The following is a 24,558-nucleotide window of genomic DNA, read 5'->3' as shown; positions in this document are numbered from 1 at the left end:
CCCCCCCCCCCCCCCACCCCCCCCCCCCCCCACCCCCCCCCCCCCCCACCCCCCCCCCCCCCCACCCCCCCCCCCCCCCACCCCCCCCCCCCCCCACCCCCCCCCCCCCCCACCCCCCCCCCCCCCCACCCCCCCCCCCCCCCACCCCCCCCCCCCCCCACCCCCCCCCCCCCCCACCCCCCCCCCCCCCCACCCCCCCCCCCCCCCACCCCCCCCCCCCCCCACCCCCCCCCCCCCCCACCCCCCCCCCCCCCCACCCCCCCCCCCCCCCACCCCCCCCCCCCCCCACCCCCCCCCCCCCCCACCCCCCCCCCCCCCCACCCCCCCCCCCCCCCACCCCCCCCCCCCCCCACCCCCCCCCCCCCCCACCCCCCCCCCCCCCCACCCCCCCCCCCCCCCACCCCCCCCCCCCCCCACCCCCCCCCCCCCCCACCCCCCCCCCCCCCCACCCCCCCCCCCCCCCACCCCCCCCCCCCCCCACCCCCCCCCCCCCCCACCCCCCCCCCCCCCCACCCCCCCCCCCCCCCACCCCCCCCCCCCCCCACCCCCCCCCCCCCCCACCCCCCCCCCCCCCCACCCCCCCCCCCCCCCACCCCCCCCCCCCCCCACCCCCCCCCCCCCCCACCCCCCCCCCCCCCCACCCCCCCCCCCCCCCACCCCCCCCCCCCCCCACCCCCCCCCCCCCCCACCCCCCCCCCCCCCCACCCCCCCCCCCCCCCACCCCCCCCCCCCCCCACCCCCCCCCCCCCCCACCCCCCCCCCCCCCCACCCCCCCCCCCCCCCACCCCCCCCCCCCCCCACCCCCCCCCCCCCCCACCCCCCCCCCCCCCCACCCCCCCCCCCCCCCACCCCCCCCCCCCCCCACCCCCCCCCCCCCCCACCCCCCCCCCCCCCCACCCCCCCCCCCCCCCACCCCCCCCCCCCCCCACCCCCCCCCCCCCCCACCCCCCCCCCCCCCCACCCCCCCCCCCCCCCACCCCCCCCCCCCCCCACCCCCCCCCCCCCCCACCCCCCCCCCCCCCCACCCCCCCCCCCCCCCACCCCCCCCCCCCCCCACCCCCCCCCCCCCCCACCCCCCCCCCCCCCCACCCCCCCCCCCCCCCACCCCCCCCCCCCCCCACCCCCCCCCCCCCCCACCCCCCCCCCCCCCCACCCCCCCCCCCCCCCACCCCCCCCCCCCCCCACCCCCCCCCCCCCCCACCCCCCCCCCCCCCCACCCCCCCCCCCCCCCACCCCCCCCCCCCCCCACCCCCCCCCCCCCCCACCCCCCCCCCCCCCCACCCCCCCCCCCCCCCACCCCCCCCCCCCCCCACCCCCCCCCCCCCCCACCCCCCCCCCCCCCCACCCCCCCCCCCCCCCACCCCCCCCCCCCCCCACCCCCCCCCCCCCCCACCCCCCCCCCCCCCCACCCCCCCCCCCCCCCACCCCCCCCCCCCCCCACCCCCCCCCCCCCCCACCCCCCCCCCCCCCCACCCCCCCCCCCCCCCACCCCCCCCCCCCCCCACCCCCCCCCCCCCCCACCCCCCCCCCCCCCCACCCCCCCCCCCCCCCACCCCCCCCCCCCCCCACCCCCCCCCCCCCCCACCCCCCCCCCCCCCCACCCCCCCCCCCCCCCACCCCCCCCCCCCCCCACCCCCCCCCCCCCCCACCCCCCCCCCCCCCCACCCCCCCCCCCCCCCACCCCCCCCCCCCCCCACCCCCCCCCCCCCCCACCCCCCCCCCCCCCCACCCCCCCCCCCCCCCACCCCCCCCCCCCCCCACCCCCCCCCCCCCCCACCCCCCCCCCCCCCCACCCCCCCCCCCCCCCACCCCCCCCCCCCCCCACCCCCCCCCCCCCCCACCCCCCCCCCCCCCCACCCCCCCCCCCCCCCACCCCCCCCCCCCCCCACCCCCCCCCCCCCCCACCCCCCCCCCCCCCCACCCCCCCCCCCCCCCACCCCCCCCCCCCCCCACCCCCCCCCCCCCCCACCCCCCCCCCCCCCCACCCCCCCCCCCCCCCACCCCCCCCCCCCCCCACCCCCCCCCCCCCCCACCCCCCCCCCCCCCCACCCCCCCCCCCCCCCACCCCCCCCCCCCCCCACCCCCCCCCCCCCCCACCCCCCCCCCCCCCCACCCCCCCCCCCCCCCACCCCCCCCCCCCCCCACCCCCCCCCCCCCCCACCCCCCCCCCCCCCCACCCCCCCCCCCCCCCACCCCCCCCCCCCCCCACCCCCCCCCCCCCCCACCCCCCCCCCCCCCCACCCCCCCCCCCCCCCACCCCCCCCCCCCCCCACCCCCCCCCCCCCCCACCCCCCCCCCCCCCCACCCCCCCCCCCCCCCACCCCCCCCCCCCCCCACCCCCCCCCCCCCCCACCCCCCCCCCCCCCCACCCCCCCCCCCCCCCACCCCCCCCCCCCCCCACCCCCCCCCCCCCCCACCCCCCCCCCCCCCCACCCCCCCCCCCCCCCACCCCCCCCCCCCCCCACCCCCCCCCCCCCCCACCCCCCCCCCCCCCCACCCCCCCCCCCCCCCACCCCCCCCCCCCCCCACCCCCCCCCCCCCCCACCCCCCCCCCCCCCCACCCCCCCCCCCCCCCACCCCCCCCCCCCCCCACCCCCCCCCCCCCCCACCCCCCCCCCCCCCCACCCCCCCCCCCCCCCACCCCCCCCCCCCCCCACCCCCCCCCCCCCCCACCCCCCCCCCCCCCCACCCCCCCCCCCCCCCACCCCCCCCCCCCCCCACCCCCCCCCCCCCCCACCCCCCCCCCCCCCCACCCCCCCCCCCCCCCACCCCCCCCCCCCCCCACCCCCCCCCCCCCCCACCCCCCCCCCCCCCCACCCCCCCCCCCCCCCACCCCCCCCCCCCCCCACCCCCCCCCCCCCCCACCCCCCCCCCCCCCCACCCCCCCCCCCCCCCACCCCCCCCCCCCCCCACCCCCCCCCCCCCCCACCCCCCCCCCCCCCCACCCCCCCCCCCCCCCACCCCCCCCCCCCCCCACCCCCCCCCCCCCCCACCCCCCCCCCCCCCCACCCCCCCCCCCCCCCACCCCCCCCCCCCCCCACCCCCCCCCCCCCCCACCCCCCCCCCCCCCCACCCCCCCCCCCCCCCACCCCCCCCCCCCCCCACCCCCCCCCCCCCCCACCCCCCCCCCCCCCCACCCCCCCCCCCCCCCACCCCCCCCCCCCCCCACCCCCCCCCCCCCCCACCCCCCCCCCCCCCCACCCCCCCCCCCCCCCACCCCCCCCCCCCCCCACCCCCCCCCCCCCCCACCCCCCCCCCCCCCCACCCCCCCCCCCCCCCACCCCCCCCCCCCCCCACCCCCCCCCCCCCCCACCCCCCCCCCCCCCCACCCCCCCCCCCCCCCACCCCCCCCCCCCCCCACCCCCCCCCCCCCCCACCCCCCCCCCCCCCCACCCCCCCCCCCCCCCACCCCCCCCCCCCCCCACCCCCCCCCCCCCCCACCCCCCCCCCCCCCCACCCCCCCCCCCCCCCACCCCCCCCCCCCCCCACCCCCCCCCCCCCCCACCCCCCCCCCCCCCCACCCCCCCCCCCCCCCACCCCCCCCCCCCCCCACCCCCCCCCCCCCCCACCCCCCCCCCCCCCCACCCCCCCCCCCCCCCACCCCCCCCCCCCCCCACCCCCCCCCCCCCCCACCCCCCCCCCCCCCCACCCCCCCCCCCCCCCACCCCCCCCCCCCCCCACCCCCCCCCCCCCCCACCCCCCCCCCCCCCCACCCCCCCCCCCCCCCACCCCCCCCCCCCCCCACCCCCCCCCCCCCCCACCCCCCCCCCCCCCCACCCCCCCCCCCCCCCACCCCCCCCCCCCCCCACCCCCCCCCCCCCCCACCCCCCCCCCCCCCCACCCCCCCCCCCCCCCACCCCCCCCCCCCCCCACCCCCCCCCCCCCCCACCCCCCCCCCCCCCCACCCCCCCCCCCCCCCACCCCCCCCCCCCCCCACCCCCCCCCCCCCCCACCCCCCCCCCCCCCCACCCCCCCCCCCCCCCACCCCCCCCCCCCCCCACCCCCCCCCCCCCCCACCCCCCCCCCCCCCCACCCCCCCCCCCCCCCACCCCCCCCCCCCCCCACCCCCCCCCCCCCCCACCCCCCCCCCCCCCCACCCCCCCCCCCCCCCACCCCCCCCCCCCCCCACCCCCCCCCCCCCCCACCCCCCCCCCCCCCCACCCCCCCCCCCCCCCACCCCCCCCCCCCCCCACCCCCCCCCCCCCCCACCCCCCCCCCCCCCCACCCCCCCCCCCCCCCACCCCCCCCCCCCCCCACCCCCCCCCCCCCCCACCCCCCCCCCCCCCCACCCCCCCCCCCCCCCACCCCCCCCCCCCCCCACCCCCCCCCCCCCCCACCCCCCCCCCCCCCCACCCCCCCCCCCCCCCACCCCCCCCCCCCCCCACCCCCCCCCCCCCCCACCCCCCCCCCCCCCCACCCCCCCCCCCCCCCACCCCCCCCCCCCCCCACCCCCCCCCCCCCCCACCCCCCCCCCCCCCCACCCCCCCCCCCCCCCACCCCCCCCCCCCCCCACCCCCCCCCCCCCCCACCCCCCCCCCCCCCCACCCCCCCCCCCCCCCACCCCCCCCCCCCCCCACCCCCCCCCCCCCCCACCCCCCCCCCCCCCCACCCCCCCCCCCCCCCACCCCCCCCCCCCCCCACCCCCCCCCCCCCCCACCCCCCCCCCCCCCCACCCCCCCCCCCCCCCACCCCCCCCCCCCCCCACCCCCCCCCCCCCCCACCCCCCCCCCCCCCCACCCCCCCCCCCCCCCACCCCCCCCCCCCCCCACCCCCCCCCCCCCCCACCCCCCCCCCCCCCCACCCCCCCCCCCCCCCACCCCCCCCCCCCCCCACCCCCCCCCCCCCCCACCCCCCCCCCCCCCCACCCCCCCCCCCCCCCACCCCCCCCCCCCCCCACCCCCCCCCCCCCCCACCCCCCCCCCCCCCCACCCCCCCCCCCCCCCACCCCCCCCCCCCCCCACCCCCCCCCCCCCCCACCCCCCCCCCCCCCCACCCCCCCCCCCCCCCACCCCCCCCCCCCCCCACCCCCCCCCCCCCCCACCCCCCCCCCCCCCCACCCCCCCCCCCCCCCACCCCCCCCCCCCCCCACCCCCCCCCCCCCCCACCCCCCCCCCCCCCCACCCCCCCCCCCCCCCACCCCCCCCCCCCCCCACCCCCCCCCCCCCCCACCCCCCCCCCCCCCCACCCCCCCCCCCCCCCACCCCCCCCCCCCCCCACCCCCCCCCCCCCCCACCCCCCCCCCCCCCCACCCCCCCCCCCCCCCACCCCCCCCCCCCCCCACCCCCCCCCCCCCCCACCCCCCCCCCCCCCCACCCCCCCCCCCCCCCACCCCCCCCCCCCCCCACCCCCCCCCCCCCCCACCCCCCCCCCCCCCCACCCCCCCCCCCCCCCACCCCCCCCCCCCCCCACCCCCCCCCCCCCCCACCCCCCCCCCCCCCCACCCCCCCCCCCCCCCACCCCCCCCCCCCCCCACCCCCCCCCCCCCCCACCCCCCCCCCCCCCCACCCCCCCCCCCCCCCACCCCCCCCCCCCCCCACCCCCCCCCCCCCCCACCCCCCCCCCCCCCCACCCCCCCCCCCCCCCACCCCCCCCCCCCCCCACCCCCCCCCCCCCCCACCCCCCCCCCCCCCCACCCCCCCCCCCCCCCACCCCCCCCCCCCCCCACCCCCCCCCCCCCCCACCCCCCCCCCCCCCCACCCCCCCCCCCCCCCACCCCCCCCCCCCCCCACCCCCCCCCCCCCCCACCCCCCCCCCCCCCCACCCCCCCCCCCCCCCACCCCCCCCCCCCCCCACCCCCCCCCCCCCCCACCCCCCCCCCCCCCCACCCCCCCCCCCCCCCACCCCCCCCCCCCCCCACCCCCCCCCCCCCCCACCCCCCCCCCCCCCCACCCCCCCCCCCCCCCACCCCCCCCCCCCCCCACCCCCCCCCCCCCCCACCCCCCCCCCCCCCCACCCCCCCCCCCCCCCACCCCCCCCCCCCCCCACCCCCCCCCCCCCCCACCCCCCCCCCCCCCCACCCCCCCCCCCCCCCACCCCCCCCCCCCCCCACCCCCCCCCCCCCCCACCCCCCCCCCCCCCCACCCCCCCCCCCCCCCACCCCCCCCCCCCCCCACCCCCCCCCCCCCCCACCCCCCCCCCCCCCCACCCCCCCCCCCCCCCACCCCCCCCCCCCCCCACCCCCCCCCCCCCCCACCCCCCCCCCCCCCCACCCCCCCCCCCCCCCACCCCCCCCCCCCCCCACCCCCCCCCCCCCCCACCCCCCCCCCCCCCCACCCCCCCCCCCCCCCACCCCCCCCCCCCCCCACCCCCCCCCCCCCCCACCCCCCCCCCCCCCCACCCCCCCCCCCCCCCACCCCCCCCCCCCCCCACCCCCCCCCCCCCCCACCCCCCCCCCCCCCCACCCCCCCCCCCCCCCACCCCCCCCCCCCCCCACCCCCCCCCCCCCCCACCCCCCCCCCCCCCCACCCCCCCCCCCCCCCACCCCCCCCCCCCCCCACCCCCCCCCCCCCCCACCCCCCCCCCCCCCCACCCCCCCCCCCCCCCACCCCCCCCCCCCCCCACCCCCCCCCCCCCCCACCCCCCCCCCCCCCCACCCCCCCCCCCCCCCACCCCCCCCCCCCCCCACCCCCCCCCCCCCCCACCCCCCCCCCCCCCCACCCCCCCCCCCCCCCACCCCCCCCCCCCCCCACCCCCCCCCCCCCCCACCCCCCCCCCCCCCCACCCCCCCCCCCCCCCACCCCCCCCCCCCCCCACCCCCCCCCCCCCCCACCCCCCCCCCCCCCCACCCCCCCCCCCCCCCACCCCCCCCCCCCCCCACCCCCCCCCCCCCCCACCCCCCCCCCCCCCCACCCCCCCCCCCCCCCACCCCCCCCCCCCCCCACCCCCCCCCCCCCCCACCCCCCCCCCCCCCCACCCCCCCCCCCCCCCACCCCCCCCCCCCCCCACCCCCCCCCCCCCCCACCCCCCCCCCCCCCCACCCCCCCCCCCCCCCACCCCCCCCCCCCCCCACCCCCCCCCCCCCCCACCCCCCCCCCCCCCCACCCCCCCCCCCCCCCACCCCCCCCCCCCCCCACCCCCCCCCCCCCCCACCCCCCCCCCCCCCCACCCCCCCCCCCCCCCACCCCCCCCCCCCCCCACCCCCCCCCCCCCCCACCCCCCCCCCCCCCCACCCCCCCCCCCCCCCACCCCCCCCCCCCCCCACCCCCCCCCCCCCCCACCCCCCCCCCCCCCCACCCCCCCCCCCCCCCACCCCCCCCCCCCCCCACCCCCCCCCCCCCCCACCCCCCCCCCCCCCCACCCCCCCCCCCCCCCACCCCCCCCCCCCCCCACCCCCCCCCCCCCCCACCCCCCCCCCCCCCCACCCCCCCCCCCCCCCACCCCCCCCCCCCCCCACCCCCCCCCCCCCCCACCCCCCCCCCCCCCCACCCCCCCCCCCCCCCACCCCCCCCCCCCCCCACCCCCCCCCCCCCCCACCCCCCCCCCCCCCCACCCCCCCCCCCCCCCACCCCCCCCCCCCCCCACCCCCCCCCCCCCCCACCCCCCCCCCCCCCCACCCCCCCCCCCCCCCACCCCCCCCCCCCCCCACCCCCCCCCCCCCCCACCCCCCCCCCCCCCCACCCCCCCCCCCCCCCACCCCCCCCCCCCCCCACCCCCCCCCCCCCCCACCCCCCCCCCCCCCCACCCCCCCCCCCCCCCACCCCCCCCCCCCCCCACCCCCCCCCCCCCCCACCCCCCCCCCCCCCCACCCCCCCCCCCCCCCACCCCCCCCCCCCCCCACCCCCCCCCCCCCCCACCCCCCCCCCCCCCCACCCCCCCCCCCCCCCACCCCCCCCCCCCCCCACCCCCCCCCCCCCCCACCCCCCCCCCCCCCCACCCCCCCCCCCCCCCACCCCCCCCCCCCCCCACCCCCCCCCCCCCCCACCCCCCCCCCCCCCCACCCCCCCCCCCCCCCACCCCCCCCCCCCCCCACCCCCCCCCCCCCCCACCCCCCCCCCCCCCCACCCCCCCCCCCCCCCACCCCCCCCCCCCCCCACCCCCCCCCCCCCCCACCCCCCCCCCCCCCCACCCCCCCCCCCCCCCACCCCCCCCCCCCCCCACCCCCCCCCCCCCCCACCCCCCCCCCCCCCCACCCCCCCCCCCCCCCACCCCCCCCCCCCCCCACCCCCCCCCCCCCCCACCCCCCCCCCCCCCCACCCCCCCCCCCCCCCACCCCCCCCCCCCCCCACCCCCCCCCCCCCCCACCCCCCCCCCCCCCCACCCCCCCCCCCCCCCACCCCCCCCCCCCCCCACCCCCCCCCCCCCCCACCCCCCCCCCCCCCCACCCCCCCCCCCCCCCACCCCCCCCCCCCCCCACCCCCCCCCCCCCCCACCCCCCCCCCCCCCCACCCCCCCCCCCCCCCACCCCCCCCCCCCCCCACCCCCCCCCCCCCCCACCCCCCCCCCCCCCCACCCCCCCCCCCCCCCACCCCCCCCCCCCCCCACCCCCCCCCCCCCCCACCCCCCCCCCCCCCCACCCCCCCCCCCCCCCACCCCCCCCCCCCCCCACCCCCCCCCCCCCCCACCCCCCCCCCCCCCCACCCCCCCCCCCCCCCACCCCCCCCCCCCCCCACCCCCCCCCCCCCCCACCCCCCCCCCCCCCCACCCCCCCCCCCCCCCACCCCCCCCCCCCCCCACCCCCCCCCCCCCCCACCCCCCCCCCCCCCCACCCCCCCCCCCCCCCACCCCCCCCCCCCCCCACCCCCCCCCCCCCCCACCCCCCCCCCCCCCCACCCCCCCCCCCCCCCACCCCCCCCCCCCCCCACCCCCCCCCCCCCCCACCCCCCCCCCCCCCCACCCCCCCCCCCCCCCACCCCCCCCCCCCCCCACCCCCCCCCCCCCCCACCCCCCCCCCCCCCCACCCCCCCCCCCCCCCACCCCCCCCCCCCCCCACCCCCCCCCCCCCCCACCCCCCCCCCCCCCCACCCCCCCCCCCCCCCACCCCCCCCCCCCCCCACCCCCCCCCCCCCCCACCCCCCCCCCCCCCCACCCCCCCCCCCCCCCACCCCCCCCCCCCCCCACCCCCCCCCCCCCCCACCCCCCCCCCCCCCCACCCCCCCCCCCCCCCACCCCCCCCCCCCCCCACCCCCCCCCCCCCCCACCCCCCCCCCCCCCCACCCCCCCCCCCCCCCACCCCCCCCCCCCCCCACCCCCCCCCCCCCCCACCCCCCCCCCCCCCCACCCCCCCCCCCCCCCACCCCCCCCCCCCCCCACCCCCCCCCCCCCCCACCCCCCCCCCCCCCCACCCCCCCCCCCCCCCACCCCCCCCCCCCCCCACCCCCCCCCCCCCCCACCCCCCCCCCCCCCCACCCCCCCCCCCCCCCACCCCCCCCCCCCCCCACCCCCCCCCCCCCCCACCCCCCCCCCCCCCCACCCCCCCCCCCCCCCACCCCCCCCCCCCCCCACCCCCCCCCCCCCCCACCCCCCCCCCCCCCCACCCCCCCCCCCCCCCACCCCCCCCCCCCCCCACCCCCCCCCCCCCCCACCCCCCCCCCCCCCCACCCCCCCCCCCCCCCACCCCCCCCCCCCCCCACCCCCCCCCCCCCCCACCCCCCCCCCCCCCCACCCCCCCCCCCCCCCACCCCCCCCCCCCCCCACCCCCCCCCCCCCCCACCCCCCCCCCCCCCCACCCCCCCCCCCCCCCACCCCCCCCCCCCCCCACCCCCCCCCCCCCCCACCCCCCCCCCCCCCCACCCCCCCCCCCCCCCACCCCCCCCCCCCCCCACCCCCCCCCCCCCCCACCCCCCCCCCCCCCCACCCCCCCCCCCCCCCACCCCCCCCCCCCCCCACCCCCCCCCCCCCCCACCCCCCCCCCCCCCCACCCCCCCCCCCCCCCACCCCCCCCCCCCCCCACCCCCCCCCCCCCCCACCCCCCCCCCCCCCCACCCCCCCCCCCCCCCACCCCCCCCCCCCCCCACCCCCCCCCCCCCCCACCCCCCCCCCCCCCCACCCCCCCCCCCCCCCACCCCCCCCCCCCCCCACCCCCCCCCCCCCCCACCCCCCCCCCCCCCCACCCCCCCCCCCCCCCACCCCCCCCCCCCCCCACCCCCCCCCCCCCCCACCCCCCCCCCCCCCCACCCCCCCCCCCCCCCACCCCCCCCCCCCCCCACCCCCCCCCCCCCCCACCCCCCCCCCCCCCCACCCCCCCCCCCCCCCACCCCCCCCCCCCCCCACCCCCCCCCCCCCCCACCCCCCCCCCCCCCCACCCCCCCCCCCCCCCACCCCCCCCCCCCCCCACCCCCCCCCCCCCCCACCCCCCCCCCCCCCCACCCCCCCCCCCCCCCACCCCCCCCCCCCCCCACCCCCCCCCCCCCCCACCCCCCCCCCCCCCCACCCCCCCCCCCCCCCACCCCCCCCCCCCCCCACCCCCCCCCCCCCCCACCCCCCCCCCCCCCCACCCCCCCCCCCCCCCACCCCCCCCCCCCCCCACCCCCCCCCCCCCCCACCCCCCCCCCCCCCCACCCCCCCCCCCCCCCACCCCCCCCCCCCCCCACCCCCCCCCCCCCCCACCCCCCCCCCCCCCCACCCCCCCCCCCCCCCACCCCCCCCCCCCCCCACCCCCCCCCCCCCCCACCCCCCCCCCCCCCCACCCCCCCCCCCCCCCACCCCCCCCCCCCCCCACCCCCCCCCCCCCCCACCCCCCCCCCCCCCCACCCCCCCCCCCCCCCACCCCCCCCCCCCCCCACCCCCCCCCCCCCCCACCCCCCCCCCCCCCCACCCCCCCCCCCCCCCACCCCCCCCCCCCCCCACCCCCCCCCCCCCCCACCCCCCCCCCCCCCCACCCCCCCCCCCCCCCACCCCCCCCCCCCCCCACCCCCCCCCCCCCCCACCCCCCCCCCCCCCCACCCCCCCCCCCCCCCACCCCCCCCCCCCCCCACCCCCCCCCCCCCCCACCCCCCCCCCCCCCCACCCCCCCCCCCCCCCACCCCCCCCCCCCCCCACCCCCCCCCCCCCCCACCCCCCCCCCCCCCCACCCCCCCCCCCCCCCACCCCCCCCCCCCCCCACCCCCCCCCCCCCCCACCCCCCCCCCCCCCCACCCCCCCCCCCCCCCACCCCCCCCCCCCCCCACCCCCCCCCCCCCCCACCCCCCCCCCCCCCCACCCCCCCCCCCCCCCACCCCCCCCCCCCCCCACCCCCCCCCCCCCCCACCCCCCCCCCCCCCCACCCCCCCCCCCCCCCACCCCCCCCCCCCCCCACCCCCCCCCCCCCCCACCCCCCCCCCCCCCCACCCCCCCCCCCCCCCACCCCCCCCCCCCCCCACCCCCCCCCCCCCCCACCCCCCCCCCCCCCCACCCCCCCCCCCCCCCACCCCCCCCCCCCCCCACCCCCCCCCCCCCCCACCCCCCCCCCCCCCCACCCCCCCCCCCCCCCACCCCCCCCCCCCCCCACCCCCCCCCCCCCCCACCCCCCCCCCCCCCCACCCCCCCCCCCCCCCACCCCCCCCCCCCCCCACCCCCCCCCCCCCCCACCCCCCCCCCCCCCCACCCCCCCCCCCCCCCACCCCCCCCCCCCCCCACCCCCCCCCCCCCCCACCCCCCCCCCCCCCCACCCCCCCCCCCCCCCACCCCCCCCCCCCCCCACCCCCCCCCCCCCCCACCCCCCCCCCCCCCCACCCCCCCCCCCCCCCACCCCCCCCCCCCCCCACCCCCCCCCCCCCCCACCCCCCCCCCCCCCCACCCCCCCCCCCCCCCACCCCCCCCCCCCCCCACCCCCCCCCCCCCCCACCCCCCCCCCCCCCCACCCCCCCCCCCCCCCACCCCCCCCCCCCCCCACCCCCCCCCCCCCCCACCCCCCCCCCCCCCCACCCCCCCCCCCCCCCACCCCCCCCCCCCCCCACCCCCCCCCCCCCCCACCCCCCCCCCCCCCCACCCCCCCCCCCCCCCACCCCCCCCCCCCCCCACCCCCCCCCCCCCCCACCCCCCCCCCCCCCCACCCCCCCCCCCCCCCACCCCCCCCCCCCCCCACCCCCCCCCCCCCCCACCCCCCCCCCCCCCCACCCCCCCCCCCCCCCACCCCCCCCCCCCCCCACCCCCCCCCCCCCCCACCCCCCCCCCCCCCCACCCCCCCCCCCCCCCACCCCCCCCCCCCCCCACCCCCCCCCCCCCCCACCCCCCCCCCCCCCCACCCCCCCCCCCCCCCACCCCCCCCCCCCCCCACCCCCCCCCCCCCCCACCCCCCCCCCCCCCCACCCCCCCCCCCCCCCACCCCCCCCCCCCCCCACCCCCCCCCCCCCCCACCCCCCCCCCCCCCCACCCCCCCCCCCCCCCACCCCCCCCCCCCCCCACCCCCCCCCCCCCCCACCCCCCCCCCCCCCCACCCCCCCCCCCCCCCACCCCCCCCCCCCCCCACCCCCCCCCCCCCCCACCCCCCCCCCCCCCCACCCCCCCCCCCCCCCACCCCCCCCCCCCCCCACCCCCCCCCCCCCCCACCCCCCCCCCCCCCCACCCCCCCCCCCCCCCACCCCCCCCCCCCCCCACCCCCCCCCCCCCCCACCCCCCCCCCCCCCCACCCCCCCCCCCCCCCACCCCCCCCCCCCCCCACCCCCCCCCCCCCCCACCCCCCCCCCCCCCCACCCCCCCCCCCCCCCACCCCCCCCCCCCCCCACCCCCCCCCCCCCCCACCCCCCCCCCCCCCCACCCCCCCCCCCCCCCACCCCCCCCCCCCCCCACCCCCCCCCCCCCCCACCCCCCCCCCCCCCCACCCCCCCCCCCCCCCACCCCCCCCCCCCCCCACCCCCCCCCCCCCCCACCCCCCCCCCCCCCCACCCCCCCCCCCCCCCACCCCCCCCCCCCCCCACCCCCCCCCCCCCCCACCCCCCCCCCCCCCCACCCCCCCCCCCCCCCACCCCCCCCCCCCCCCACCCCCCCCCCCCCCCACCCCCCCCCCCCCCCACCCCCCCCCCCCCCCACCCCCCCCCCCCCCCACCCCCCCCCCCCCCCACCCCCCCCCCCCCCCACCCCCCCCCCCCCCCACCCCCCCCCCCCCCCACCCCCCCCCCCCCCCACCCCCCCCCCCCCCCACCCCCCCCCCCCCCCACCCCCCCCCCCCCCCACCCCCCCCCCCCCCCACCCCCCCCCCCCCCCACCCCCCCCCCCCCCCACCCCCCCCCCCCCCCACCCCCCCCCCCCCCCACCCCCCCCCCCCCCCACCCCCCCCCCCCCCCACCCCCCCCCCCCCCCACCCCCCCCCCCCCCCACCCCCCCCCCCCCCCACCCCCCCCCCCCCCCACCCCCCCCCCCCCCCACCCCCCCCCCCCCCCACCCCCCCCCCCCCCCACCCCCCCCCCCCCCCACCCCCCCCCCCCCCCACCCCCCCCCCCCCCCACCCCCCCCCCCCCCCACCCCCCCCCCCCCCCACCCCCCCCCCCCCCCACCCCCCCCCCCCCCCACCCCCCCCCCCCCCCACCCCCCCCCCCCCCCACCCCCCCCCCCCCCCACCCCCCCCCCCCCCCACCCCCCCCCCCCCCCACCCCCCCCCCCCCCCACCCCCCCCCCCCCCCACCCCCCCCCCCCCCCACCCCCCCCCCCCCCCACCCCCCCCCCCCCCCACCCCCCCCCCCCCCCACCCCCCCCCCCCCCCACCCCCCCCCCCCCCCACCCCCCCCCCCCCCCACCCCCCCCCCCCCCCACCCCCCCCCCCCCCCACCCCCCCCCCCCCCCACCCCCCCCCCCCCCCACCCCCCCCCCCCCCCACCCCCCCCCCCCCCCACCCCCCCCCCCCCCCACCCCCCCCCCCCCCCACCCCCCCCCCCCCCCACCCCCCCCCCCCCCCACCCCCCCCCCCCCCCACCCCCCCCCCCCCCCACCCCCCCCCCCCCCCACCCCCCCCCCCCCCCACCCCCCCCCCCCCCCACCCCCCCCCCCCCCCACCCCCCCCCCCCCCCACCCCCCCCCCCCCCCACCCCCCCCCCCCCCCACCCCCCCCCCCCCCCACCCCCCCCCCCCCCCACCCCCCCCCCCCCCCACCCCCCCCCCCCCCCACCCCCCCCCCCCCCCACCCCCCCCCCCCCCCACCCCCCCCCCCCCCCACCCCCCCCCCCCCCCACCCCCCCCCCCCCCCACCCCCCCCCCCCCCCACCCCCCCCCCCCCCCACCCCCCCCCCCCCCCACCCCCCCCCCCCCCCACCCCCCCCCCCCCCCACCCCCCCCCCCCCCCACCCCCCCCCCCCCCCACCCCCCCCCCCCCCCACCCCCCCCCCCCCCCACCCCCCCCCCCCCCCACCCCCCCCCCCCCCCACCCCCCCCCCCCCCCACCCCCCCCCCCCCCCACCCCCCCCCCCCCCCACCCCCCCCCCCCCCCACCCCCCCCCCCCCCCACCCCCCCCCCCCCCCACCCCCCCCCCCCCCCACCCCCCCCCCCCCCCACCCCCCCCCCCCCCCACCCCCCCCCCCCCCCACCCCCCCCCCCCCCCACCCCCCCCCCCCCCCACCCCCCCCCCCCCCCACCCCCCCCCCCCCCCACCCCCCCCCCCCCCCACCCCCCCCCCCCCCCACCCCCCCCCCCCCCCACCCCCCCCCCCCCCCACCCCCCCCCCCCCCCACCCCCCCCCCCCCCCACCCCCCCCCCCCCCCACCCCCCCCCCCCCCCACCCCCCCCCCCCCCCACCCCCCCCCCCCCCCACCCCCCCCCCCCCCCACCCCCCCCCCCCCCCACCCCCCCCCCCCCCCACCCCCCCCCCCCCCCACCCCCCCCCCCCCCCACCCCCCCCCCCCCCCACCCCCCCCCCCCCCCACCCCCCCCCCCCCCCACCCCCCCCCCCCCCCACCCCCCCCCCCCCCCACCCCCCCCCCCCCCCACCATTCAGATCCTCTGAAGATGCCAGCCACAGATGCAGGCGAAACGTCAGGAGAGAATGCTGCTAGAACACGGCCATACAGCCTGGAAACCACACAGCACCGAAATACTGATACAGTCCTACATACAATCTCATCAAAGGCTCTCATGCACTTACTGCCTGTGGCATGACCGTGTGCTTCGCAGTGGGATTTTCCTGTGGTTGTCCGTTTAAAAGGGAAGTCTCTTGCTGTGAAGTTTCCCCAGCTGTGCAATCCAATCTCACATTTTGCCCACCCACTGCTTCCTTTCCTTTCTGTGCAACCTCCCTCTTGGTGACTGCTGCCTTTTGGGGGGTGCCATTTTTGGGCTACCTATAATTCAGTAGACCACGTTAATTTCACTGGTACATTGAATTATCAGCAGACCGGAAGCATGGAAATAAACAGAACAGCATGGCAGGAAGAGCTGGTGGGTGGGTGGGGGAACATGGGGAGGAGTGAGAAAATCCAAAGAGAGAGTAAAGCATGGTCCTCTCCTTTGCTTTTCCAGTGAAGGCAGGGGGAAAAGCCACACTTTAGCTCCTTTTGGAAATTGCAGGGATTCTCTGATATGCGATGTAGTAAGTTTGGGAGTGGGGAAAATGTGTACAAAACCAAGAATCTGACCCGAATGGAATGCACGCTCACTGCAGAGCAGACAAGAAGTGCATAAATGGCCCAAGGCTACTTTTTTTTATTTAACCAATTTTTATTTAACCAATTTAACTAATTTTTATTTAACCAATTTAGCCAACCAATGTACATGTTTTAGTATTGTAGATTTCCCAGATCTTAGTCCAGCATTAGCCATTGTGCCACACGAGTATCTCTCCCATCGCCAACTACCCAACTGAACACTGTACCTGTTGAGGGAGGATCCGGATAGATTTCAGCACGGACTGAAGAACACCACGAGAGATTAAAGAACTCGTCTGAAAGGTCTTTCGAGATTGAACGGCTCAGGATTTCTGCAAAAAAGACAGTGGCTCCTTTTGATAAAGCAGCAGGAGGCAACTCTACATAGAAATACTTCTGATAATGATACAGGAATCTCCAACTTGACTGCAGTTAGGTGGGTGAGATGCACTTCTAGACATGCTATAAGACTTGATGCTTAAGCCCTCTAGATTGGATCATGGTCCAGTTATGGAGGTAATGGCTGCTTCTCAGGAGCCATTAAGCTGGCCTGGGAGTCCAGTTTGCACTCATACGGGCTACTCTGGCCCCAAGTGAACTAAGACTTGCTTTGCTCAGAGCAGTCCTTTCTTTGTGTGGGGTGGTCCCCATTTCCTGAAGGGGAAAGCAGATGGCCTTAGCTGCCGGTTCTTGCTTTTCATGGCGACAGATGAGAAGGAGCTGCGGCTACAAGCCAACGTCCCCTCCTTGCTTGAAGTGGGTGTTGCTGGCAGCCAGCAACTATAATTTTTATCCTCCCCTTTTTACCTTCCTCATTCGGGAGTGGGGGGTGGGGTTGGTAGTCTTCCCCCAGGGCCATTTGGCCTCCCAGTTCACCTCTACAGCTTACCTTTGATGTATTGGAAGCAAAGGTCTTTACATTGTCTCCTGCCTCAATGACACAGGGGGACTGATTTGTGAGTCAGAGACAGAGACGTACCGCCTAGGGGGATGTATGAGGCCAAATGTCCCTGGGCTGCAGCCATTCAGTCACGGGGGGGGGGGTGCCACGGGGGGGGGGCTACATTTTTCCTAGATACACCTTTGGTCAGAGAGCTAGAGGGGCCAAGACACTGGGCACCTTTTCACTACTGCTCTGACACTATCCCTTTGATGTGTAGATTGCACCTCTCAAGAAACTTCCTTTCATCCAGCATCTCCTCCACTCTCCATCAATCTTGTACACACTCCTCCATCTTGCACCTCTTCCAGCTAGAAGAGGGACGAGATAGATTCTGTATTGCAATCTAGCAAGCTGAATGAAGAGGGATGCTGTCCAGCTTGTTAGATTACAATACAGAATCTATCTCGTCCCTCTTCTAGCTAGAATCGAGTTCTCTAATGAAGACTCCTCAGATTAGCTTGAAACTACAAACTGGCTCCAAGTGTCTTTGGTTCTCCATGCACAAACGTGCTTGTTGAAAGCTCCAACGTATTTTGCCTCCATGCACTCTGCAGGAATGAAAAGGTCTCTCTGCAGAGAGAAACATCAACATGTAAAACCACTACTTGGAAATCTCACCGGATGCTTACCAGTCACTGCAACAGAGAAGTAGCAGCCCCATGCAGATGGCCAACCTGTAGGTTCATTCACTGCACAGAGTGGAAGTGCAGGGTCCGTGGGCTGGCCCTACCCTGTACCTCCATTTGGTTGCTGAGTGGTCTGCTTGGGGTGGACAAAGGGCCATTATCCCCTCCCCGTGTTCAGTGACACTGGTTGTGGGACAGTGATGATCCCAGGGAGAGGCTGTGTGCGTGGGCCCTTCCTCTATGCCAGTGGTTCTCAACCTGGGGATCGGGGGACCCCTTTGGGGGTCGAATGACCCTTTCACAGGGGTCGCCTAAGACTCTCTGCATCAGTGTTCTCCATCTGTAAAATGGATAAATGTTAGGGTTGGGGCCCCCAAATAAACTCAAAAATACACACGTTGCACTCTGGCTGTGTCTAATCTTATATATTGATCTTACATATAATTAAACAACTTAACACTTCTATTTGTATTTACATTTCCTTATTTCTCTGACAAAGTTCTTAAAGATACAGCATAAGTCTTCCAACTCTTATAACTAAACATAAATAATCACTTAGTCCATTCAATTCTTTGTTCAGAAACAAAGCTTCAGTTCCATATAGTCCATATTCCAATTCTGTAGGTTCTACATAAAAACGTCTCGCGCGTATAGAACGTTTTTCGTGCGTCTTCCTCAGTATGCCAGTATGTTCAAACAACTTCCAACAGTTCTTTGAGGCTTCTAATGGGTATATTGGCTCTCTGTTAAGAGTTGCCCGCTCCCATCTCTGCCTTTCGTTAAGAGTTGGAAGACTTATGCTGTATCTTTAAGAACTTTGTCAGAGAAATAAGGAAATGTAAATACAAATAGAAGTGTTAAGTTGTTTAATTATATGTAAGATCAATATATAAGATTAGACACAGCCAGAGTGCAACGTGTGTATTTTTGAGTTTATTTGGGCTAATGTTGACATTGCACTCTTAAAGATAGTGGTGAGGGTTGGGGGGCCACCACAACATGAGGAACTGTATTAACGGGTCGCGGCATTAGGAAGGTTGAGAATTACAGCTCTATGCATTCACCTTATGCAGACTGCTCAGGGGTAAGACCAGAAGGCTTGTGGGTGAACACACAGATAAGATGCCTGCCTAGACCTACTCTGTTCAGCCAGAGCAGCATTTAGCTGGTCAGTTTGCCAATGAGCTGTAACCCAAGTTGGACGGTTGATTGGTGTTGTGAAGTACTGTCAGGTCTTAGCCGACGTATGGTGACCCCCGTAGGGTTTCCAAGACCAGAGATGTCCAGAGGTGTTTTCACCATTGCCTGTTTCTATGCAGCAAACCTGGACTTGCTTGGTGATCTTCCATCCAAGCACTGTCCAGGGCCGTCCCTGCTTAGCTTCCAAGGTCTGACAGGACTGGGCTAGCCTAGTCCATTCAGGTCACGACTATGGTTGACTGCCCTACCCAAAGGAAAAGACTGTAGCCTACTATGCATGCAGGGCTTATTCCATGGTTGTTTTCTTCACAGTGGGTTTCCCCCATGGTTCCCAGTGCTAACCCAGGATTCTCTTATTGCAAAGTTTCCCCAGATGAGCCAGCTGCTATTTCCCTTACCCGCCACTTGCTTGCTACCTGCTGCTTTTCCCCCTTTTGTTTACAAAAGAACATTTTTTGGGATGCTCTACTGGCTGAATATGGCAGGAACTGCTGTTAGGTGAGCAGGGGAAGATGGGAGGGGTGAGCAAAGCTGCAGTGAGCTGAGCACACATAACAGATCTTCAAAGAAAATGGAAAAATGCACTTAAAGAGGTTTCGGAAACTGCGGGACTTCTCTGATCTGGCTAGCAGTGAATTCTGGAAGGGGAAAAACCAAGAATCTGCCCTGAAGGAATGTCAGCTCACCCCAGGGCAGACCACAAGTGCATAACAGCCCTACCTCACCTCCAAACCTCTAGAGGAAGGGAGGCTCGGATTTTCCACGAATTTCAGTTCTCAGTAAAACAATCTATTTCTTCCCTGCATCTAACGTTATGGGTCTAATGACTGCCACCAGCATGAAGCTGTTACAAGTCACTGTATCAGCTGTGGGCAATCTTCTGCTGTTCAGCATGTTCCTCCAGTGCTAAGTACTTCTTGACTCATTGGAAGACCCTGGCCTTGTATGAGCAGAAGCATCTAGTGCTGGAGGAATGCACTCTGCAGCGGATGGCCATCCATCCCTGTCACAGAAGTGAATCTTAGGATCCGGGCCAGTGCATTCAAACTCAAAGCCAGTAAATGGATTTATCAAATTCAGATTTTTATGTCTAGCAGATCAGTTTTACCTAAGCTGCTGTCAGTAATCTCAGTTTCACGGGAACGTGTAATGGTTTCCAACAAATTTTTTTTCTTCGGAAATGGAGGGAGCGCTTTTGAAAGTTGTTCGAGGTCTGGAACCTGGAACAAATAATTGGAGGGGGTGGGTGGGGGTGGGATATTATGGCAGTACTTTTATAACAAAGAAAAAAAATGAGAACAACAGAGATGCATCTCTCAAATAAGCCAACCTGGGCTTTTCGGTATTGTTTGGTACTGAACAGAGAATGTTCATTTGGGAAGAGTCAGAGAACACAAGAAAATGATCTAGAAGATGTGCATGCCACACTGTAGGTGGCTGCATGATTGATTGATTGATTGATTGATTGATTGATTGATTGATCTATCTTGATAGACCGCCCAACCCCTGAAGGGCTCTGGGCAGTGTACAATGAGACATTAAACAAATACAATATAAGATCTCATAAACACAATATAGCAATAAAACATTAAAATTCATTAAAATACATTATAGCAGCAATTCCAAAAATTACAGATAAAAATACATGCACAGATGCATGCACAGATGGCGCCCAACCCAAAGGCCAGGAGGGCCAGCATTGCCCAAAGATAGATTGCAGACCTAACAATCCGACCCCTGAAATGCATTCTCACCTGACATACTGGGCTAGTGTACTCATATAAGCCAAGTCCTTCCAGCTATCCATCGCAATTCTCTTCCAAATTTTTGGCCCCTTCCGCACATGCACTTTTAATTGACTTTCAATGCACTTTGCAGCTGTGTGCAATAGCAAAATCCACTTGCAAAGAATTGTGAAAGTGGAGTGCATGTGTGGGAGAGGCCTTGATCTACATTTGTACACCGGGAAGAAAGCTGTGTAAAGTTCCATTGGGACTGTGAACACAAGCTGAAGTTGCCTGAAGCAGAACCAGACCATTGGTCCATCAAGGTTAAGACTGTGTGCTCAAACCGGCAATGGCTCTCTAGGGGCACTTTCGCACTTGCAGGATAATGCACTTTCGATGCACTTTCACAATGGTTCGTAAGCAGATTTTGCTATTCCAAATAGTAAAATCTTGCTGCAAAGTGCATTGAGAGTGGATTGAAAGTGCATTATTCTGCGTGTGCGGACGTGCCCTAGAACTTCGGCAGAAGTTTTTAATATGCCTCCTGCCTGATTTTCTTAATTGCAGATGCCCGGGATTGAACCCGGGACCTTCTGCCTGCAAAGCAGATGCTCTATCGCTGAGCCACAGCCCCTTCCTACAGTAAGGACTTTTGCAAGGGTTCCAGTGGTATCTTAAGAACATAAGAACAAGCCAGCTGGATCAGACCAGAGTCCATCTAGTCAAGCACACTGCTACTCGCAGTGGCCCACCAGGTGCCTTTGGAAGCTCACATGCAGGAGGTGAAAGCAATGGCCTGCTGCTGCTGCTGCTGCTCCCGAGCACCTGGTCTGTTAAGGCATTTGCAATCTCAGATCAAAGAGGATCAAGATTGGTAGCCATAGATCGACTTCTCCTCCATAAATCTGTCCAAGCCCCTTTTAAAGCTATCCAGGTTAGTGGCCATCACCACCTCCTGTGGCAGCATATTCCAAACACCAATCACACGTTGCGTGAAGAAGTGTTTCCTTTTATTAGTCCTTATTCGTCCCCCCAGCATTTTCAATGTATGCCCCCGGCTCTAGTATTGTGAGAAAGAGAGAAACATTTCTCTCTGTCAACATTTTCTACCCCATGCATAATTTTATAGACTTCAATCATATCCCCCCTCAGACGTCTCCTCTCCAAACTAAAGAGTCCCAAACGCTTCTATCTTCAATCAGTAGGACAGTGATGGCAAACCTTTTTGAGACCGAGTGCCCAAATTGCAACCCAAACCCCACTTACTTATCACAAAGTGCCAACCCCGCAGTTTAACCTGAATGCTGAGGTTTTAGTTTAGAAAAAACTGGTTGGCTCCTTCTTCCTCTGCCACTCCCGTTTGAGCAGGGGCCAGCCTGCTCTAGCCTCCAGCAAGTCCTGTGCGTGCCGCTCTGTGCCTCTCTAGCATTTCTACCTCCTCTACGCCACCCCCCCCCGGCAGCAGCCACCCAGAGCACAGGCACCAGGCCCGCCAGCTGAGTCCTCCCTGCTCACCGTGGTGTGTGCACATTGTGCTCAGTGGCCCAGGCCAGCCTTGAGGTGTGTGTGTGTGTGTGGGGGGGGTGATTTTCCGCACCCCACATGACAAACTCTGTGTGCGTGTGCCCACAGAGAGGGCTCCGAGTGCCACCTCTGGCACCTGTGCCATAGGTTCGCCATCACTGCAGTAGGACTTCAAGCAAGGAGATGTCTTGGCATGAAGCCTCTGTACTAAAAGCCCAAGAAACCATGAAAACTATGTACTTGAACAAGTTAGAATTAAAATGAGCCCTAACTTTGGCCCCTTCCGCACATGCAAAATAATGCATTTTCAAACCATTTTCACAACTGTTTGCAAGTGGATTTTGCTATTCCGCACAGCTTCAAAGAGCACTGAAAGCAGTTTGAAAGTGCATTATTCTGCATGTGCGGAATGAGCCTTTCATCCAAAAGGATTCCAGTGGTATCTGCATTCGGTAGAAAACAATATCCTGTCGACAGCTTGCAGTAGGGTTGCCGAGGGTCCTGCTCTCTCAGAGGGTACTTCCGCACAGGCAGAATGATTCGCTATCAATCCACTTTCAATGCACTTTGCAGCTGGATTTTACTGTGCGAAATAGCAAAATCCACCTGCAAACAATTGTGGAAGTGGACTGAAAGTGCATTATTCCGCATGTGCGGAAGGGGCCTGTGTCTTACTTATATGTGAGTCCCTAGCTCAGGGTCAGGTCCTTTACAACTGAGCAGAGGCGTATCGGAGGGAAATGGCGCCTGGAGACAACTCCTTCTCCAGGAGCCCCCCACCCCCTGCACCTGGGGGTGGGACTTGGGGGCGTGGCCACACCCCGAGCCCTGCCTCCAGCCTTCGAGCAGGCTGGCTTTCAAAAGCTGGCCTGCATGGTGGCTGGGGGAGTGGGGCTCAGGGGTGGGGCCACACCTGAACCTGACACTCTGGCCTTTATGCAGGTTGGGCCAGGCTCGAGGGCGGGGCCACACCCAAACCCTTCCCCTGGCCTCCATGCAGGCTTTTGCCCAAAAGCTGGCCTGCATGGAGGCTGGGGGCAGGGCTTGGTGGCAGCTTACAGCCCAGGCGGTGCCATGGGCACCTGCCACCGAGCCCTACCCCCCACCTCCCTGCAGGCCTGCTCCTGAGCCGGCCTGCTGGGAGGAAGGGTGGGGTGGGCCTTGGTGGCGTGTGGCTGCGGCGCACACTGTTTGGTCACGTGGTAGAGCGCCTCCCATATGACCAAAAGGCGTGCGCCTGGGGACATGGGTGACCCCATGTCCCTGTAGGCTGTATGCCTCTGATCCTGTGTGCTCCACCAGTCAGCATGGCTGTAGGAATCAGCCAAGAACAGCTGAGATGAGGGCGTTGTGCTGTTTCCCATTTCACCCAGTTACCTCCTTTTGCAAAAATGCTAGGCCGAGTTCCGATCTGAAATAAGGAGGGATATCTTTCTTCCTCAAGCGCATGAGACACTGCTTTCCATCCTCAACTTCTTGCCTAAAAAGTTTTCCAGAGGGAGGAGAAAGAAGAAAAACATGCAACACAGCAATTGTTTCATGCTGCTTTCCAACAACGTTAAACGGCTCATATCCATCTTACAGAACGTTTAAAAATGAGACAAAAATGAAGAAACCGTTTATCAAAACTGCGGATGCCCTCACTAGAAAGCAATGATACTTTCTCAATCGTGCCAAAGCGATGAAGAAGAAAACAGAGAGATACGAGTACATAAAAAGTTTCCCCTTCTGTCGTGTTCGACCTTGGGGTACCACTGCGAGCAGTGATTTTACTGCTTTCCCCGGCCTAGCTGTGTGCTAGGTACTCATTTACCGACCAAGAAATGGATGGATGGCTGAGTTGGCCATGTGCCAGCTGCCAGGATATCTGACCCACAGGGGGCTCGAACTCCTGACCGTGTGAGTGGCAGTGCAAGCACTTAACCACTACGCCACGTGGCTCCTACTTGTACATATGGACACTCAATTAATTCATTATATCAGATTTATACTCTGCCCTTCCCAACCAGAATTGGGCTCAGGGCAGCTCACATACAAGATTAAAACATGAAATATCACTAATAATTCAATTTAAAACATAGCTCTGAAACTAATACCTCAAATCCAGATGACAAACAGTTAGACAGACAAACCCCAAGTCTACAAATATATCATCCATCGTTCCGACATCGTCCTTTTACCCTAAGATTGTCGGGGGTGGGGAGGTGGTGTAAAAAAGGATGCAAGAGGAGCCCTGCCAGATCCAGTCAAGAGGACATCTGGTCTAGCACCTTGTTTCCCAAGAGTGGCCAACAAGACGGTCCTTGGAAGGACTCCATGCAAGTGGGAGCAGCAGTGGCGTAGTGGTTAGGAGCAGGTGTACTCTAATCTGGAGGAACCGGGTTTGATTCCCTGCTCTGCCACCTGAGCTGTGGAGGCTTATCTGGAGGATTCAGATTAATTAGTCTGTGCACTCCCACACATGCCAGCTGGGTGACCTTGGGCTAGTCACAGCTTTTCGGAGCTCTCTCAGCCCCACCTACCTCACAGGGTGTTTGTGAAGGGAAAGGAGATTGTAAGCCCCTTTGTGTCTCCAGCAGTGGCGTAGTGGCTAAGAGCAGTGGCTAAGAGCAGGTGCACTCTGATCTGGAGGAACCAGGTTTGATTCCCAGCTCTGCCGCTTGAGCTGTGGAGGCTTATCTGGGGAATTCAGATTAGCCTGTGCACTCCCACACACGCCAGCTGGGTGACCTTGGGCTAGTCACAGTTCTTCAGAGCTCTCTCAGCTCCACCCACCTCACAGGGTGTTTGTTGTGAGGGGAAAGGGCAAGGAGATTGTAAGCCCCTTTGAGTCTCCTGCAGGAGAGAAAGGGGGGATATAAATCCAAACTCCTCCTCTTCTTCCTCTTCCTCCTCCTCCAGGAGAGAAGGGGGGATATAAATCCAACTCTTCTTTTTCTCCTCCTCCTCCTCCTCCTCCTCCTCCTCCTCCTTTTCACAGAGGCTGAGGCCTGCCTCTGAGGCAACTCATCCCTCTCCACAGCCTAGGTATTCAGTGGGAAATTCCTCTGGG

At 75.7% G+C, this 24,558-nt stretch overlaps 1 protein-coding gene across 1 annotated transcript in view; it reads right to left on the bottom strand.

Moving 5' to 3' along the window:
• Nucleotides 1-15,642: 15,642 nt before the first annotated feature.
• Nucleotides 15,643-24,558, bottom strand: part of SPAG17 (sperm associated antigen 17) — a 116,954-nt gene continuing 108,038 nt past the window's right edge. Inside the window, exons 37-39 of the mRNA XM_048482805.1 lie at nucleotides 22,884-22,986; nucleotides 19,364-19,475; nucleotides 15,643-15,818 (exon numbers count right to left, since the gene is read on the bottom strand). Coding sequence (XP_048338762.1) covers nucleotides 15,643-15,818; nucleotides 19,364-19,475; nucleotides 22,884-22,986 — 391 coding nt within the window. The remainder of the gene's footprint in view (nucleotides 15,819-19,363; nucleotides 19,476-22,883; nucleotides 22,987-24,558) is intronic.

This window comes from Sphaerodactylus townsendi, unplaced genomic scaffold (assembly GCF_021028975.2).
Source record: "Sphaerodactylus townsendi isolate TG3544 unplaced genomic scaffold, MPM_Stown_v2.3 scaffold_23, whole genome shotgun sequence".
In the NCBI taxonomy this organism is placed as follows: domain Eukaryota; kingdom Metazoa; phylum Chordata; class Lepidosauria; order Squamata; family Sphaerodactylidae; genus Sphaerodactylus; species Sphaerodactylus townsendi.
This window is presented reverse-complemented; position numbering and strand designations above follow the sequence as displayed.